At 49.7% G+C, this 19,318-nt stretch overlaps 1 protein-coding gene and 1 pseudogene across 1 annotated transcript; one reads left to right on the top strand and one right to left on the bottom strand.

The window, feature by feature from the left end:
• Nucleotides 1-2,986: 2,986 nt before the first annotated feature.
• Nucleotides 2,987-13,117, bottom strand: LOC134368564 (olfactory receptor 13H1-like). The gene is made up of 3 exons (XM_063084996.1): nucleotides 13,064-13,117; nucleotides 4,812-5,792; nucleotides 2,987-3,169 (listed from the first exon to the last, which is right to left on the bottom strand). Exons 1-3 carry the CDS (start codon nucleotides 13,115-13,117, stop codon nucleotides 2,987-2,989), a joined length of 1,218 nt encoding a protein of 405 aa, XP_062941066.1.
• Nucleotides 13,118-18,124: 5,007 nt separating this feature from the next.
• Nucleotides 18,125-19,068, top strand: LOC134368565 (olfactory receptor 10Q1-like; annotated as a pseudogene).
• The last annotated feature ends 250 nt before the right edge of the window (nucleotides 19,069-19,318 follow it).

Genomic DNA, 19,318 nt, shown 5'->3' on the forward strand with positions numbered 1-19,318 from the left:
CTTGGATTGGAAGAATTAACACTGTGAAAATGTCCATAGTACCCAAAGTGGTCTACAGAGTCAATGCAATCTCCGTCAAAATACCAATGACATTTTTCTCAGATTTGGAAAAAACAATCCTATCATTCATATGGAATAACAAAAGACCATCAATAGCCAAAGCAATCATGAGCAAGAAAAGAAAATAATAAAGCCGGGGGCATAAAAGTACCTGACTTTAAACTATACTACAAAGCCATAGTAACCAAAATAGCATTGTACTGTTATAAAAACAGACACACAGACCAATGGAACACAATGGAGAATCCAGAAATCAACGCAACGACCTACAGCCATCTGATCTTTGACAAAGGCACCAAGACTACACATTGAGGAAGAGACTGCCTCTTCAGTAAATGGTGCTGGGAAAACTGGACATTCACATGTAGGAGAATGAAACTAGACCCGTACCTATCACTGTATAGCAAAATCAACTCAAAATGGATTAAAGAATTAAATACACGTCCTGAAACAATAAAACTCCTTAAAGAAAACATAGGGAAAACAGTCCAGGAAGTAGGAGTGGGTAAAGACATCATGAATAGGACCCCAAAAGCACAAGCAACCAAAGAAAAAATAAACAAATGGAATTGTATCAAACTAAAAAGCTTCTGTACAGCAAAAGAAACAATTAACAGAGTGAAAAGACAGACAACAGAGTGGGAGAAAATATCTGCAAAATGTACATCTGACAGAGGATTATTATACAGAATACATAAAGAACTCAAACAAATTAACAGCAAAAAAAAAAAAAAAGCAAGTAAACCAATTAAAAAATGGACAAAGGAGCTGAATAGGCATTTCTCAAAGGAGGATGTAGGAATGGCCAACAGACACAGGAAAAAATGCTCAACATCACTCAACATTTGGGAAATGCAAATCGAAACCACTTTGAGATACCATCTCACTCCAGTGAGGATGGCTAATATCCAAAAGACTGAGAATAATAAATGCTGGTGAGGTTGCAGAGAAAAAGGAATTCTCATACATTGTTGGTAGGACTGCAAAATGGTGCAGCCTTTATGGAAAATGGTATGGAGGTTCCTCAAACAATTACAGATAGATCTACCATATGACCGAGCTACTCCACTGCTGGGAATATACCCAGAGGAATGGAAATCATCAAGTCGAAGGGTGACCTGTACTCCTGTGTTTGTTGCAGCACTATTTACAATAGCCAAGAGTTGGAACCAGCCCAAATGTCCATCATCAGATGAGTGGATAAGGAAAATGTGGCATATCTACACAGTGGAATACTACTCTGCTACAAAAAAGAATGAAATACTGCCATTCACAGCAACATGGATGGACTCAGACACAATTATATTAAGTGAAATAAGCCAGGCACAGAGAGAGAAATACTGCATGTCCTCACTTATTTGTGGGAGCTAATCAAAATAAATAAGTAAATAAACAAACAAACGGGGGTGGGGGTGGGGAAAGAAGACACAACCATCACAAAGTTTCCTTGATTTGGTTAAGACAAGTGAACAGATATGATGTTGATGGGGTGGAGGTTCGAGAGGGAGGGAGGAAAAGGAGGGATTGGTAAAGAGACACGGAAATCAAGTCTATTGTATATTGATAATTAAAATAAAATAAAACATGAAATACGACCATTCGCAGCAACATGCATGAACTTAGAGAAAATTACGTTTAGTGGAATAAGCCAGGCACAGAAAGAGAAATACCTCATGTTCTCACTTATTTGTGGGAGCTAATAAAAATAAATAAATAAATATACAAAGAAATAAACAGCGGGTAGGGGCAGGAATAAAGTGAATATGTAACAACAAAGCCAAAAAAAATACACTTATATTCTTCAATAATAATCATTAAAATAAGAAGCCATAGAACTAATTAGCTCTTTCCAGCATGTGAGGATCCAATGGGAAACTGAGAGTTTGCAGCCTGAAGCAGGGAGCGCTCAACAGAGCCCGACCATGCGGGCACCATCACCCTGTTCTTCAGCCACCAGAACTGAGGTGTATCAATTTGTGTTGCTCATAAACCACCCTATCTATGGTATGCTGTTATCGCAGTTGGAACTAAGACACCCTCATCATACAGCCATTCTACAAACACACCTGAAGTTTTTCTCTTCTATCTCGTCCTTCTTCCTGTGTGTCAATTGCTTTGCAAGTTCTGCTGAGAATAGTGTGATATGCAGATGTTTTAGTCATGTGTGAGCACACACGCTTCTCCATAGGGTAACCAAGAGGCCTTGCATTTTATAAACCCCATGCATGTCAATGCGTCGTCTGATTTTTCAGCCGAATTTCTTCTTACTCAAACATTTCACCTTCAGAAAGGTTTATGTACTTCCCACTCATGAATACTAAATATCAACCATATCCTTCATCCACGATTCCTACAGTTTGGCTAGGAGTGTGTTTAACATCTAATGTACTGCACAGGTGGCATATGGATGTGTCGATTAAGTCGAGTGTGATAATTATTAAACAATGTGTACTTAAATCACCCCATTGTACACCTTGAATATATACAAATTTATTCGTCAGTTAAATAATTTTAATAAAACATAATAAAAATATAAAATCAAAAAAGAAAAGATTTTAAATAAAATAAAATAACCATGATTATGAGATGACTTTTACCTTCTGTCCATGCTTTCCCAGAAGTTTTCAAGCAAAATGGAAAACATACTGGTTTCTGCCCATCCCCCATAGCCCCTGGTATGTTAGTTATTGCACCTCATTACTCTCATTCCCCCTGTCCTTTGTCCTCCTCGAGACACATTTGTAGGCACTGGGAACACGGTTGCTGTGCGCCTAGACCTTCAGTCACAAGTTCCCACCCCACTGTGAACCCGACCACCTGTTTTCTGCACTGTTGTCCATCAACTGTGGTGCACGACTGGAGAAAATGAGAGGTCGGCGCTGCTGGAGACTCAGGACCCCCAATCTACTGCGCTGCCTCACTCCCCTCAGTGCTTGTTCTCTCCACAACCGTCACCCCCGCGGTCCGTGATGACCCAGACACAAGCAGCTTTCAGCTCCACTACGTGTGGCCTACCTGAAAACGCTTGCAAATCAAACGTTCGGAAGCCTTGAGCAGCAGACGTGCGAGCCATGAGTGGGTATTCACCGCCGAGCCACCCAGGACACAACTGAAAGGACCCACGCTCACCGGGGGCTCACAGGTGGAGACACTGCTACCCAGAGCCACCAGCTACGTGCACATCCCACAGTGGCAGGGTCGGCTACATGCCTGGAGTTTTCTTCCTCCAACACACGCATCGGCCACACGTAAAATTGCCAGCTTCGTTGCCTGCACCCGCGCACCGCCTGGCACTCTGGGGTCGTTGCAGTATATTCCCCATTTCTGGTCCTCCCCTTCAGACACGGCCTTAGCTGCATGAGTCTGAAGCTCTTCCTTCTAGGGACAGGTTACATTCCCTTACCCCACTGATACTGAGCTTGACCGCATGGCTACCGCTCTCTCACGGAATGGGGACAAGAGCGACAACGTGCTCATTTGATCCTAGGTCTTAAGAGGCATCACGATCACTCCTCTTGCATGTCTTCCACCATCACAAAAAGAACATGTTAAGTAGCCAGGTGACCTTCTGGTCCCAGAGGAACGGAGTAGGCCCCCGTGGAGTAGGGCCATCCTAGCGCCATGATGTTCTATGCTATGGGTGTACGGTGATTCACTTAAACATTGCTCTCCTGCTAAACACTTAGGGCTTTTATTCAAAATTCTCACACGTCCAAAGAATGCTTGAGCAAGAATTCTTCCACATTTATGTGCCGTACATGCATTGAGGTGGCATGGTGACGTGAGATGTCAAAGCGGGTCTTTCCCATTTTCCAGGAATTGATGATGAAAGTCCACAGCTATCTAAAGAGGTCCTCAAAATACCTCCCATTCTAAATAGTGAGGACCACCCCCATTCAGGACCAACCACGTCCCTACAGGGATTTCCAAAAGGTTCCATTTCAAAGGAGCCCATTCTACGACTTCCTCATAAAGAGGGTGGAAGTGGAGGAGTCACGATGGGGAGGAACCACCCTTCTCCCGAAGGCTCTCCCAGTGCTGTGAAGGGTACAGGGGCAAGCACCTCAAAGGTACCATCTGTGGGAGTCTCAAAAATGTGGATATTGACATCTTGCTCAGGGTTAGACATTTTCAGATCCAGCGGGCTTGCAGATCCACCCTAGGCCTCTCGGAGCAGCAAACTCAGAGGCCAGGGCTGCTGCTAGCTGAGGGCCACCTTCCCATACAAATGGGTCACCCAAATGCTTGGTTTTTACAGCTACTGAAACTGCCTCCCCCAGAAGCTGTAGCAATTTCCATGAACCCAATGGTATTTTCCCAGATCCTCACCAACACTATATACTATAAATCGTTTTCCTTTGTGTTAATCAGTGAAAAGTGATATTTTGTTGATGCATAAGTGTGAATGATTATTTCCTCTTACTGAATTGTGTGTTTGTGCCCCTTGGCCATTTTCTTCTTGTATTTATCTTCTGTCTGAACGCTTTGCAAGAGGTTTTATATACACAGACTATTAATTATTTTCTTGTTATGTGTGTTGCAACCTTTGCTTCTCGTGATAGCTTGCATCTTATTTTTATTTAAGATGCACGTGACATATAGTAGTTTTATATTTTAATGTCATCAAATGCTGGTCCTTGTGTGATTTCTTCCATTTCTCAGATGCTTTGAAAGTCCTTTCCCATTTTTGGACTCCCACTCACAGATGTGAAGTTGCCAGGGCAGCTAAATCATTTGTGCTGTCCTATCACCCAGTGGGCTGTCGTGTGCTTGAAGCATGAGGACTTGGCCCCACAAGTTACTCTCCTGAGAGCAGCTTTTACATCCTTATTTCTCAGGGTGTAGATGAGGGGATTTAGCATTGGTGTCACTGCTGCATAAAATATAGAGACAATTTTGTCCTCATCTTGGGACTTTTTGGCCTGTGGTCTCATATAAATATATATTAGTGTCCCAAAGTAGATGGTGACCACGACCAGGTGAGAACCACATGTGGAAAAGGCCTTAAGCATAGCCTCAGTTGGATGGATTCTTAAGACAGCCCTGAGGATACAAAGGTAAGAGATAAGGATGAAAGTTAAAGGTACTGGCATTGAAATGACAGCACATACCATCATCATAACCTCTAGGGAAATGGTGTTAGAACAGAGCAATTTGAAGATGGCTTGGACTTCACAGGAGAAGTGATTGACTGCATTATGCCCACAGAAACTGATGGGGAAGAGCAGAATGGGCACGACAGTGAGCAGGAAGGCTGTCACCCACACAGCCAAAGCCATTAAAGTGCATTCTCGAGAAGACATGACCAAGTTGTACCTGAGTGGATTTGAGATAGTCACGTTTCGGTCGTAAGCCATAATGGCCAGAAGGAAACAGTCAGCCAGTGCCAAGAAGGCTCGGATGGCAAGCTGGGCAAAACAGGAGCTGTAGGAGATGGTGGGATAGTTCTGCAGGGAGTTCGCCATGATCAGAGGTACAGCACTGGTGGAGAACAGGAGACCCAGTAAAGACAAGTTACCAAGGAAGAAATACATTGGGGTGTGAAGCTGAGAACTGACTCCCACCAGGAAAACGATCATGCTGTTTCCTGCCAAAGTTAGTATGTAGAGAAATATTAGTGCCCAGAAAAGAACACTCTGGGATGTGGGGTCCTTGGACATTCCCACGAGAACGAATTCGGTCACTTTGGTGTGGTTTCCAATTTCCTGGTAATTCATTTCGTCTATCCACAGCTACAGGTGGGGAGAGAAGGCAGACGAATCAGCTCTTTGCCAGCAAGGAATTCACCGAGTATACTATCAGGTTGCTTAAAGCACAGCAGCCCTTGACACAAGCTCACCTCTGAAGTTTTCAGCCCCTAACCTGCCAGCAGCTTCAGTGACCCACGCCCGTGTCTGCATCCTCTGCGGGGAAAATAAAAAAGCAGTCCTCCAGGAAAAACGACCGGGACCCCTGGATTGTGTGAACACAGTATTGGAGGAAGAGAGAACAAAGGACCCACCCAGCCTTCTGGCCAGCAAGCCTCCCATGAGCTCCTGCTCCAAACTAAATGAGGCCTGACCACGAGAAGAAACCGGCTGCCTCTTCATTCAGGGGCAGGAGAATGACAGTGTAGCGGCACAGGGAAAGGTCCTCAGGACAATATTGGCTTGTACTCACTCGAGGTCAACACTCAAGGTCCTAAGTCCCTTCCCACACTGGGGCTGAGACCAAAAGATCCACAACGCTTTCCTCCCACCTCTTCAACCAGCAGCTCGTCACTCCTCAAGGCAGAGAAGAAAGGAGAAAGGGAAGGTAGGAATGTCAGGATATGCAGGGGAGGGACCCATTGCAGGCCAGCGAAGGACTGCTCTGCTGGGTGTCTCTGTTCCCTTCTGACTTTTGCCTACATGTGTGCAGGCGAGCGGGGCTGGCAGGCCTGGCCTGGGCTCTGGCTGGCAAGGTTTGCATTTACCTTCCTTGCACCACCAGAATGATAAGGTCTGAGATTTTCGTGGGGGCTTGCTGGACGCGACTAAGCTGACCAGAGGCATGTGTCTGACCCCTGTGTCTGTGCTCTTTGCTCTGCTCCTAACTACTGTCGTATGATTTATAACCAACGAAGCTCCTGTTCCACTTCTCCAGATGTGCGTCTCCATTCGTGCATCTGCTGTCACCTTAAATACCATGCGACCCATGATTTTGCCCCAGAGTTTGCCATTTTCAACTTTGCTGTCTCTGTCAGAGTCTGGCGCATATTAGGGGCTCCCCAAATGTTAGATCCTGCCTCCACCTTACTCTCCATACCCCGTCAGTCAGCAAACTCTGTTAATGTGTCCATTTAATGAACTAGGCATTTCCAGACACACACTGTGGAGCAGGCACTGAGAAGAGGCTTCCTCTGCAGTACCTCTTCCTTCCGTCCCTTCTTCTCTATTCCCATGTTTATGGAGGCCAAGACCTCATGGCCTCACGCCAAGACTCACTACCAGCAACCTCCCGGACACAGTCCCTCCCCTCAAGGGGTTCACCATCTGGTGGGAGGGACAGAAAAGAACACACGATTCTACCGTGACTCGTAGTACATGGGGACAGGGTCAAGGCTGACAAAGAACACCCGGGAAGGGGACCTAACCAGCTCTGATCAGGAAAGAGGTGACACCTCTGCAGAGACTTGACGAATGAGTGGGGACTAGCCGGTCAAAGGGAGGCGGAGGGAGAGAGAAGAAACAAAGGCGAACACCCCAGTTCCTGTTCACCATCTGTGGGGGGAGAAAATCCGGCCATTCCAGCACAGGATGAGGAGCGCTCGACAGAGGGAGGCACCGAGAGGAAAGGACTGACTCGATTCCTGAGGAGCTCAACTCAGCTACCACAGGAAAACGGATGTGGTTAGACCAGAGGTTCTCAAAGCAGGGTCTGTGGACGGGCAGCATCAGCATCCTCTAGGACTTGTGAGAGATACAGATTCTCAGGCCCCACCCCAGACCTGCTGAGTCAGGAACTCTGGGAGTGGGGCCAACAGATCTGTTTTAACAAGCTCTGCAGGCGTCTCTAATGCCTCTAAAGTTTGAGAACCACTGGTTCGAGTACAACTTGATCATTTCCTGCTGGTTTTCAGCTTTCATCCTAAAGTAGGAATGAGACACGTAACACAGACAGCTTTTCAGATGCTTAATAATTGCAGGGTCCCTCCCAAAGAATTTCGTAAAACTATTCAAACACACACACACACACACACACACACACACACACACACACACACACACGCACACATTTTAAAACTGGCATTAAAGTTTTTCGTCCGTTTCAATACTTGGAAAGATGTGATCTCTGTTTTCCTGTAAATATTCGTAATTTAAAGCCACCCCTTCCTGAATATTCCTGTGCATACCTGGGTGTGAAGAGCAGACACAGATTTTCACGAGCCTCTGGCAGGGCTTTTTCCACAGCCAGCTCCTGATGCAAAGGCTGCTGAGTGTGCTACAGCACAGAAAGGGTTCGTCATTTGGGAAGGTGGTCACTTCTTGCTGCCGTCAGGGCCAACTCCAATGTAATGCACATGTGCTGGAGTAAGGGGACTGACCTTGCTCTTCTGCAGACTCCACCTGGAGGTCTGAGGAAAGTGGCCTATGCTGCCTCTTTGCACGCAAATCTACCCCGCGCCACTGAGACACTGTCAACACCACCCGCAAGGGAAAGGTCTCCGCGTGCTCTTCACCGAGACTTCCATGAGTGACATGCATTTCCAAAAATGATATCCCAGCCCCACCTCCACCCCCGAGGGTGGAAGGCAGAATTGTCAGCAGATCGCGCCTGTGAGATGGGTGGAGCAGCTGACTCAAACCAGCCAAGCTTCTTCCAGCTCTGCAGCCAGGCCCCCTTCACGGAAGGAGCCCAAACACTCAGTGACGGTGCTGGACAGAATCAGACCAGAGCCCCTTCCTGCTGAGACTCTGAGCCAAGCTCTGTTTCCCCAAGGTTAAGTCGGCTTTGGGACAAACGCGGTGAGATGTTTGTAACTCTTGTCAGACGCTGACGTGTTTGCCCGACTTCAGGGACCCTTTGGACGGCCACGAAGTCTTCCCTTGCCTGCAGTGCTCACGTGCCGTCTCCCTCGTGGAGGAGCAGAGCTGCCGTCTCAGCTCGGCGAGGCCTTGCCCTCACTCAGAGGCCCGCGGGCCCAGCACTAGGGAGGTGAGGAGCTCGATAGAAGAGATTAAAACAGCCTTAAGGACCTAAGAACTGTGCACAGCAACAACCCATGAATTATTTCCTGATGCCTTCTTCAGAGACTGGGGACTGAACAGCAATTGGCTTCTGCTTCTGAAAAGCAGGCCATAGAGTGGAAAGTGAACACGTGGGCAGAGATGAGGATTTCTTCTTTCCCAGGAGTGGAGGCTAAATTTTACTCCTTTTCCATAAATACCGACGTTTCCTAGCTACTTGATCCCCAGTTTCTGAGGCCCACCAGGGATAGGGGCAGAGGGCATCTCCGGAAGCACAAGATTGCCAAGGATTGCAGAGGCCTGAGCTTTGCCAAGAAAGCCACCTGAATCTGGGTTATCTGATAGCCCTGCACTGTTACCCCATTGCCCATGACTCCGGGATGCAGTGAAGCCAGGATGGGTAATATACAAGCCCAGTCCTCTTGCTAGGGACGCACAAGGGTCAGCTCTACCCGGAACGACTCCAGCTAGACTCACACTCTAGGAAGAGTCATGTGGATTGCAAGGTGGCTCCGGAAAGTAATTCCGACTTTCCAGTCTGCGTTTGGGTTGAGTAGGGGAGAGCTGCCTTGGGGGTTAGTTCTGCGGGCCTTATGAAGCCGAGAGAGACTGAGGAAATCCAATAGGATATTGGCAAGAGAGCCTCAGGGGAAACAATTAGAGGTGTGCACCAACCATATATATCACTGAGGCTGTGAGTGGCCTCTGCGGGCAGCCACGCTTGTAAACGTGGTCCCTGGTGGAGCAAACACACTTACTCCTTGAGCCGGAGAATTACAACACATAAGTTCATGCTACTGCCCCACAGCCCAACGCACGGGCTTCTGCCTTTTCTATACCAGGCTCTGTGCTGGCTGTTGTCAGGGGGGCAAAGGTCAGCAAGAGTGCACAGACTAATAGGAGAACGAAGACACATATCCGAAGCAGACATTAAGAATTCAGCTTTAGAACTAAGTCTGTTTACAACGCTTAGAATTAGAATTCAGCTGCTTAGAAGGAAAACTGTGGGCGCGACTTGACCAAGGATGAACTTGACCTGGAGCCAGACAGATCTCCAGAGGTCTAAGCTCAACTCCACCCTTTCCTGGCTGTGTAATTTTGGGTGAGCTATGACACTTAACCTCTCTCAGCTTTAGATTTGTTTTCTCTTTGACATGGAGCGAATAATAGCAGCTACCTCACTTCATGGTTTGGAGGAGGAACTGAGAGAATATACGTATAACTAGTCTGTAAGTGCAGGCGTCCATGCGGGAAAAACCCCAACACTCCCCTACTCCCGTGAGTGCGGGCTCACCCTGTGGGTCCCAGGACATGAGGATCAGAGCACGGTGGTCCTGTATCAGCACTTACTGGGGGTTATCAGTCTAGGCCAGTAGGGCTTCTTCGTCTCCCCTTAAGTGCAGTCCCACCATGTTTCCCATGGACGTTGGATGTAATTCAGTGAAATAAGTCCTGGGAAATATCAATTAAATAATAGCTAACGTGATAACGAAAATTTTAGTGTTGAAGAAGAAATAGGAAGGCTGATCAATGAAACAGAATTAAGAATCCAGAAGTAGATTTTTTTAATTCATATGGAAATTTAGTGTCTGATAAGGGAGAAATTTAACATTTGTTAAATTTGATAAAGACAACATTCAATAAATGGTGTTGTGGACAACTGGCTCTCCATGAAAACATGCACCACACGAAATTGGATGCCCACCTTACTCCTTTCACCAAAATCAGTCTCGGGGATCAAAGAGTAAATGTAGACAAACGAAACACTAAAACACCTAGAAAGACACACGGGTGGATATTTTCATCTTCTGGAGTGCTGAAAACATTTCTGAGCGCAGGATGTGAGGCTAGAAGCACTGCCGAGCTGTTGATGATGGTGTGCATTGGAGCAGCATCTTTGGAGGGCAAGTTTGCTGCACTTTAAAGTGTGCACGCCCAGGGAGTAATTGCAGTTGCAGGTGGTGGGCACGCTGATAGCACTGATCTGCTCGCCGCATCGTGGGCACAGCTGCTGACGGTCAGCCCTGTGCCACATGAATATGCATAATCAATAAAAGTTTTTCAAATTAAAAAGCAAAAAACAAAATGTGCACACCGAGCTCACAAATGGGATGGGAGGAAAGATCCAGATGTCCAGGGAATCTGCTCTGGCCAGAGGAGAAAGTACTGAAGGAAAGGAAAAGACAGGCAGACATGCTAAACAGCGATTTCTGCATCTCAATTGAGAGGCTTCCTGTTATCTCACCCTGTGGGCTGCAGAGACAGCAGGTCCTGACTGTGGAACAGCCCAAGCCTCAGGGAACCTGAAGCCATGTTAGCAAAAGTTGGCTTCTCTCCCAAAACCCTACTCAGTGTCTGACCCATTGGGAAATCCTTTCCTGGACATAAATGCTCACGTCTGGGAGACACCGTCCTTCACCCCCAAGGCCATATGAGCACCTTTTGCCTTCTTTATTCATTCATTCAATGAATATTTATTTAGCATCTATGGAGTGCCAGGCACCTTGCCAGGCTCTAGGGGCCCATCTGTCACCACTCAATAAGTGCTCATTCCAGAACTGAGAGCTCATAGGCTGAAGAGGATGTGCAGAAAGACTGAGACTGAGTGGAAGGATGACGTTATCTGTTCGCAGGTCAACCTCGGGTAGGTCATTTCCTTATTCTCAGGCTGGTTTTCCATGCCGTGTCCCTCCTTTGTTGTTTTTCCATTTAGTGGCCTGGGTTGTGACTGGGAATAAGGGCATGGTGACACTGAGGCAGCTTTTACCACTGAGACCACACCACTGGGGGAAGGCGCAGAAAGGAGCTAGACAGACCGGGGTCTCCATTGATGGATGTCATGTACTTCACGTGGACTGGCTGACATCCATTTGCCAGCATCTCCTCCAATTTGTCTCCTTGGCAAGCACTGCATGGAGACCACATTCAAAAGGCCCTTCTGGCTGTCTCTTAGTGGATATTTGAGACACAGAGAGAGTCCCGGGAATGTTGTATAACAGGAGGATTTTCAAGTTACCCCACACCTGGACTGGAAGCTGTTGGCCATCTTTGCAGCCCTTGCCACAGAAGGTGCAGATGAAACGTCTTCAGAGCAAAGGAAGAGCAAAGCACATCCACAGGGATGAAAGACAGGGAAGGGGGCAGTCCTGATGGTGTCTGAGTCTCTGGTTCCACTTTGCTCCTGTCTGAGTTTCTGGGAGACAACTACCCCCCCCACCACAGCCCCCACCCCCAACCTGGTATTCACATAACAAGTTCCCATGGTTTCCTGGGCTACTTGGAATTGGTTTCTGCTACTTTGGGGTTTTTGTTATTTTACTTCTCAAAATACATTGTACTTGATTTTCATGCCCCTTTACCAGTTCCTCTCCACCCCTCTCCCCTCCCCGCCGTCGTAAGTGTGCACTTGACTTAAATAGTTCAAGGAATTTTTTGTGGTTATTCCGTCCGGTTTCTGCTACTTTTGACCAATAGAACCCTAATGGTAGATCTGCTTGCTCATGTTACAGAAGAAGCTCGGTGTCTACCTGTACGGGGAGTTAAGAGGGCTCCATCAGACACTCTGTGCTCCAATCTTCCAGGCGGGATGAAGAGAGACAGAAAAAGGTTAGACTGTCTGGGGTCAACTTTGCCAACTGAGAGATCTGGTTAACTGTGAAGAGCCCAAGATGATGGCATCAGAGAGGTTCTTTTTCTGTCTTGTGGTGGCAGCAGTGCCCCCTGACCTCTAGCTGGCACGTTTTCCCTCAGAGAGCTAGTCCATGGCAGTGCCCAGCTCTTTCCATGGAGTCTCAGCATCTAAGGGAAGAAAGCAAGGGGGCACCTGCCTGGTGAGCCTAAAACTCTGACACGTACCTACCTTCAGGCAATTCTGACTTTGCAATTCTTTGTGGTCGCCCCAAATACTAGAAAATGAAATTAACCTGCCAGCCTGTAGCTACCCTTTTCAGCACACAGAGAACCTGTAATTACTGAACTCAAGTGAGAAAAGAACGGCCAACCAGATTGCTTCGTCACGTTTTCACCCAACACATGAGACGGTTCCACTGAGCAGAGCTCAGTGTCCAGGTACGGGGGTGTCTGTGGCCTCCTCCCCACGGGCAATGTGGTGAAGGGGGCGGGGCAAAGTTCACCGTGGGCCAGAAGTGCCAGCTAAGAAACCAAAGAAGTCCTGAGGCCCCAATCAGGACTTTCCCTTTCAAAGAGTCCAGATAGTTAATAGGATGCACACAAACATCCACGCCGGCCCTACAGCCACCGAACTTAGAAGACAAGCCAACATCCAGGCCCAGTACCATGATGTTCCCAGAACTCGGTTCTGTGTTGCCCCCAATCCTATCAGAGTCCATGGTCTCTAACTGGGATCTAACTGGTATCCAACTGGAGCCAGATGCAGAAAACCGGGATAATTTTGAGAGCGGCGGTCCCCGAGCTGTCACTGCTGAGAGAGCCTCGCAGTCACCATGGCCGCTCTCTCCGTTCCAACAGAAGAGCTTCTGTTTTCGAAACTGTGGCCAAGAGCAGAGGGGGCCAGAGGGCAGGAAAGAGGAAGAGAAAAGTGGAGCGGCTAGAAAACTGCCACACGCCCACCTTGGTGTCGGCAGCCCCTCTGGTGGTGGAGGCAGAGGCAGAAACGGCTGGAATGATTCAGAGGAGATTGCGAGTGATCCTAAGCTCCAGCAGAGTAGTCTGGGGTCCTGTTTTCTGCTTTGGGGTGTGGGCCTTGTCCCTGCCACTGCCTAGAGCCCAGCACCCAGCACTGTGCTGGCCCTGCAAGGGATGGACACTTGTCATATGGCAGCCGGTCTCGCTATCAGCAGGATCTTCTCTCTGTCTCGTTCTCTCTCTGTCTCTTCTCTCTTTCTCTCTTTCTTTCCTTTCCTTTCCTTCCTTCCTTCCTTCCTTCCTTGCTTCCTTCCTTCCTTCCTTCCTTCCTTCCTTCCTTCCTTCCTTCCTTCCTCCCTTCTTTCTTTCCTTCCTTTCCTTCCTTCTTTCCTTCCTTTCCTTCCTTCCTTCCTTCCTTCCTTCCTTCCTTCCTTCCTTCCTTCCTTCCTTCCTTCCTTCCTTCCTTCCTTCCTTTCTTCCTTCCTTCCTTCCTTCCATCCTTCCATTTCTGTGTATCTGTCCATCGTTCTTTCCTCTTCTGTTTTTCTTCATTGTCTTTTTTCTTTCTTTTCTTCTTTCTTTGTTTCTGTGTGTCTTCCTGCTTGTCTTTTTTCTCTGTCTTTGCCTTTCTTTCTTTAAAAAAGGAAAAAGAAAGGAAACGGAATGAAACTTCCAGGATGTGGCAATGGCTCTGACCTGGGCGCTGGTATTCCTAGAAAAGGCAAGGGCATCTGGGAGGCTTTTCTGAACAATAGGACCAGGGGTCTGCAGCTGGTAGTTGAGGCAGCTTTATGAATGCAGGTGACACATGAATATAGGAATGCATGAGACGACGGAGCTTACTGGGCTGCACGGAAGCAACTGTGGCCCTACTCTACCGAGATGTGGACCGTGGTACAGGTTGGACACTGGGCTACACCTAGATCAGGAGTTGTCGGGCTGTGGATATGCTGGCCTTGGGGAGACGTAGGCATGAGACAGGAGGTTAGGTCAGCTGAGGAGCAGCATTCTCAAGGTTCCATAGCTCTTATTCCCCAGGTCACTCAGAGAAAGAAGCCACTTCGATGATTCTGATTTTGCATACTAACAAGGGAGGCCCTGAGAGCCTCCTAGTTGTTACAAAGAACCAGGGAATCTCAGTGGGGGGTGTGGGCGGGTGTCGGTTCCAATGCCCCAATCTCAGGCTCCATTGCCCACTTTGAGCTTCTCTCTAGCAAGGACTGGTCCCTGGATTCGACCCCAGCCAAACCTGTATGTTATCTGCCTCTCAAATCAGCCTGAGGCTGATTCACGTAATGGTAATGAATTCTACAATGGGGACTGCAGATTTAGCAGATCTGACTGAAATAACATTGTCAGGACCTAAACTGTATCCAAGGTTTGCGAACGAAACACAAGTCATCGGGATTGGGATTTGGGTCCAGCTGTGTGACCTGGGGAAGGCACGCCCCTCAGTGCAGGGATCCCAGTACGGCCTCCTTCCTGACCTCTCCTAGGACTTTCTCAGTCCTGCCTTCACTGCTACTTAACGCAAGTCACAGGCCGTGGCAACTCCTCTAAGGACACTCCCTTCCTAACAACCATCAGCTATACTTCCGAGGGCTGCTCCCTGTGGTCCAAACAGGCTGGAAAGACGCCATCTGGGTCCTGGAAAGTGGTGCTGCCAGGTCCGGGCCCCGTGGCCCTGCCCCTGCTGCCCTGAGGATGGGCTGTTCATCGCTCTTGGGTTCTCACCAACAGCAGACGGTACCAGAACAATCTCCCACAGGGCTGCTGCCTGCATTTCTCCTTCAGCTACTGGATCTGCCCCTTCCAGGTAACCCTGGGCCTCTTCTCCATGGGTGCTCAGGGACATAAGAAACGAGCAGGGAAGAACACGCTGGCAGTCTCCACAGCCTGGCAGCTGCTCTGTGCTGTACCCCAGGATGTGCTTTGTACCATGGAACGTAAGAAAGAAACACAGGAAGCCACTTCAGCATCGAAGTCATAAAAGACTGATTACATGACAGTGCATTTTGGTCACATTTTATTTATGTTTCTTTCTGCGTGTATGTGTCTGAGCATGCGTATATGCGTGAGCGGGTAAGAGTGTACCTCAGAAAGTTCGTGGAAAGGTTTGCATTGTATTTTAATTCTACTTTTCCACAGACTTTTTGAAGAACCTCATACATGTGTGAGTGTGAGCACACGTATGCATGTGTGTGAGCGTGTGTGCGTGTTTTAGTGCATGTCCTTGTGTGTGTGTGCGTGTGCCTGTGTGTGTGTGTCCATGTGTGCGAGAGCGTGTCCATGTGCGTGAGTGCATGTCCATGTGTCTGCACGTGTCCATGTGTGTGCACACGTGTGCCTGTGTGAGCATGTGTGTGTGTGAGTGCATGTCCATGTGTGTGCACGTGTGTGCCTGTATGTGAGTGCATGTCCATGTGTGTGAGTGCATGTCCATGTGTGTCCACGTCACCATGTGTGCGTGCGTGTGCCTGTGTGTGAGTGCGTGTCCATGAATGTGCACGTGTCCATGTCTGTGAGTGTTTGTCAATGTGTGTGCACGTGTCCATGTGTGTGCGTGTGTGCGTGCGTGCGTGCATGTCCATGTGTGTGCACGTGTCCATGTGTGTGCACGCTTGTGCCTGTGTGTGCACGTGTCCATGTGTGTGCATGTGTGCATGTGTGTGAGCGCCTGTGTGTGAGCGCATGTGTGTGTATGTATGCGCGTGAATCTGAGTTTCTATGCACAGGACAAAGTGGGGAGCAAACGCCCCTCACTGCTATGAATGGTTCTCCGGGGAGTGCAGAGAAGGACTGAGGGAGCAGAAACATTCACTCCGACTGTCACTTTTGAAGTGCTTGGATCGTGTGTGACTTCTACTCTTGCTTCCGTGTTTTCTGTATTTTCAAGGTTTAAGGACCAAATAAATAAAGCGATCCCCACATTTCTGCAGCATTCTCATGGGGGGACAGAGTGCAAGTGTCCGAGGAAGACAAACACGAGCCCAGCAAGCACGTTCTCACCCACAGACAGAATTTTCAAGGGAGAGCACAAGGGGCTCGTGGGAAGGCTGAGCACGGAGGGTTGGAAGATGGGCTGGGTCACGGGAGGGGTTGAGCGCCAGCTGTGTGGCCTCTGTCTGAAGGGAAACTGGCCACCCTGCTCTCTGCCAGTCCTGCCAGCCGTGGCTCCCATGACCAAGGGTGGGGGAGATGGCAGAGGGGAAAGCCCGGGTTTGGGCTCCGTCAGGACAGGGGGCTTCAGGCAGGGGCTTACTGTGATTTCTGGGGAGAGGCCAGGGGTGTGGACAGGAGCAGGGCACGGGCCACCCAGGGAAGAAGACTTTGTGACCATCTGCTCTGACGTGAGGAGTGGGCACGTCGCCCCTAGGGACCTGCTCAGCTCAAAGACTCCCGGTGCCCGTTAGGTACGTGACACTTAGTGCAACAGGCAAGCAGAGCTGTCTTCAGACTGGGTTTTCTGGTTTCACCGAACCCGCTTTGAGCCTCAGTGGTCCCCATAGAAATGGCAGGTCGCTAAGCAGCGAGCCCCTTTAAGGGGCAACTGGGCTTCCACAGGGCCGTGAACGCCTGTTGACTCTTGATTTTCTTCATCTGCAGGATCTTTAGAAACTTTCTCCTCGTCTCCACTGCTGTGATGGAGGGATGCACGGGAAGAACCTGGAGGCTCATCGCAGGGTTGCTCCTTGTAACTCGGGTGCTGCCGACGGAAGGAAGAAGCAACGTGTCCCCCGGAGTCTGGGAAGCAGACCAGCTGACGGCGTGGACGGCCGGCGCTCGACCCCGCGGCCCTGAGAAAACGTCCTCCCCGACTGTCCTGACTGTCCTAACTGTCCCTTTCACGCCGACCCTGTGAGCCGCCCACCCCTGTGCCCCCTGCTATGCTCACTCAAGGCCCGCACACTGCTGGCTGCATAGGATGCACAAATGAGCCACGAGCCCTCATGCGTCCTGCTAACTGCGCCAGCCACTGTGGAAGGGGCTGAGGGCAGACCCTTATCGTCCCCGTGGAGCTCATAGGCTGTTGGGGGACACGGAGAATAAGCCAAGAATTACAGCCTCTGTGGTGCATAATATGACTGCTGAAGCCCAGGGAGCTGTGGGGACACTGGAAAGGGGCTAGCCCACCTAGGGCGTCAGGGGAGGGGTCTGGAAAGGGGTGGCACAAAGGCCGGGCCTCCCTGCAGCTGAGGCGTGCAGGCACAGGATGGGCAGCAGCTCGTGCCGGCTCTGCCCCCTTCCTCTCCAGCACCCGCTTCGCAGCCCTCGGCTGCAGGTAGCAACGTTGCAAGTGCCTGAGGTGAACTGGCCAGAGCTCACGTCCTGCAGGAATTCCCTAGAGCAGCACTGATCCTGCAGACCCCGTCTCCATCAAACTCCAGACCCCCTCCTCAGACAACGCTGCAAGCGCAGGACGGCTCTGGCAGGAGGGTTGTCTTCAGGGCCTGTGAAAATCAACTGTACGTTTACAACTCGCTCGTCTTGGTTCGTTTCTGTAAGAGCCCAGCCGGGGAACTAAAGCAGCATCTCACCAGCCGTTCTTTGTTCTCAGTGAACAGAGGGCGGAATTCAGGAGGCTAATCGGATGGATGTGAGGGCCAAGCCTGGGGAAGGAGCTGGCAGGGCCTGGTGAGCTGGCTGCGCTCCCGTCCGTGCGTGGAAAGGGCTCCAGGGTTTCCCGTGACTTGGAGAATTGCTAGAAAGCTGTCCTTTCCAGCCAGCAGTCCTGCGGCAGAGAACACAGGATGGACACGTGCTGGAAAAACCACACCCTAGGCTCTGAGTTTATCATCTTGGGCTTTGGAGACCTGGCCGAGCTGCAAATCCCCCTTTTTGGACTCTTTCTAATCCTGTATCTTGTCACCCTAGCGGGGCACATGACTATTGTGCTCGTCACCCTCACGGACTCCTGTCTCCAGACCCCCATGTATTTCTTCCTTCGAAACCTGTCCACCACTGAAACTGGCTATGTACTGTTTATTGTCCCCAACATGCTGGTCAACTTCCTGTCTGGGAACCAGCGGATGCCCTTCCTGGTCTGTGCCCTGCAGATGCACCTCTTCGTCGCCCTGGGTGGCCAGAGTGTTTCCTCCTGGCAGCCATGGCCTATGACCGCTTCGTGGCCATCTGCCACCCGCTGCGCTACACACTCATCATCACCAGGGCCCTGTGCCTGCACATGCTGTCTCTGGCATGTGCCGGTGGCTTTACCCTCTCACTCACCCTCACCATGCTAATATTCCTCTGGCCCTTCTGCCAGTCCCGTGAGGTCGACCATTTCTTCTGCAACATCCCTGCGGTGCTATTCCTGGCCTGCGCAGACACCCGAGCCAACGAGATGGCAGTCTTCCTCGTCTGCACGCTCGTCCTGCTGCTCCCGTCCGTGCTCATTCTGCTGTCCTACGGATTCATTATCAGCGCCGTCCTCAGCATCCACTCTGCTGAAGGCAGGAGCAAAGCCTTCTACACCTGTGCTGGGCACCTGCTGGTCTCTCTCCTGCACTATGGCTATGCGATATTCATCTACATTCGCCCCAAGTCTTGCTACACCCTGGGACAGGACAAAATCGTGTCCTTGATCTACACCAACATCACCCCTATGCTCTACCCTGTGATCTACAGCCTGAGGAACAAGGAAGTCAAGGGAGCCCTCAGGAGCCTCCTGAGACTGAAGAGCAGCAGCAGGTGACCCCTGCACCAGGTGACCCCGGCCCCAGGTGACCCTGGCTCCAGGTGACGGGGAAGGCAAAGCGCGGCCACCAAGACTATCCCGGCACCCTTCAAGAGCCCCGTCAGTCCTCAGATCATGCACCCTGCGGCCCGTCCTCCCCTTGAGTGCTTGGCCGTGGTTCTCATCACACCAGAACTCACTGCCCCCTTTTCTGTGGTCAGACAGAAGGGAAGAATCCTGAGGTTTTCTGAGACAGGGCAGTTCTGCA

The sequence above is a fragment of the Cynocephalus volans genome, chromosome X (assembly GCF_027409185.1).
Source record: "Cynocephalus volans isolate mCynVol1 chromosome X, mCynVol1.pri, whole genome shotgun sequence".
NCBI classification, from domain to species: domain Eukaryota; kingdom Metazoa; phylum Chordata; class Mammalia; order Dermoptera; family Cynocephalidae; genus Cynocephalus; species Cynocephalus volans.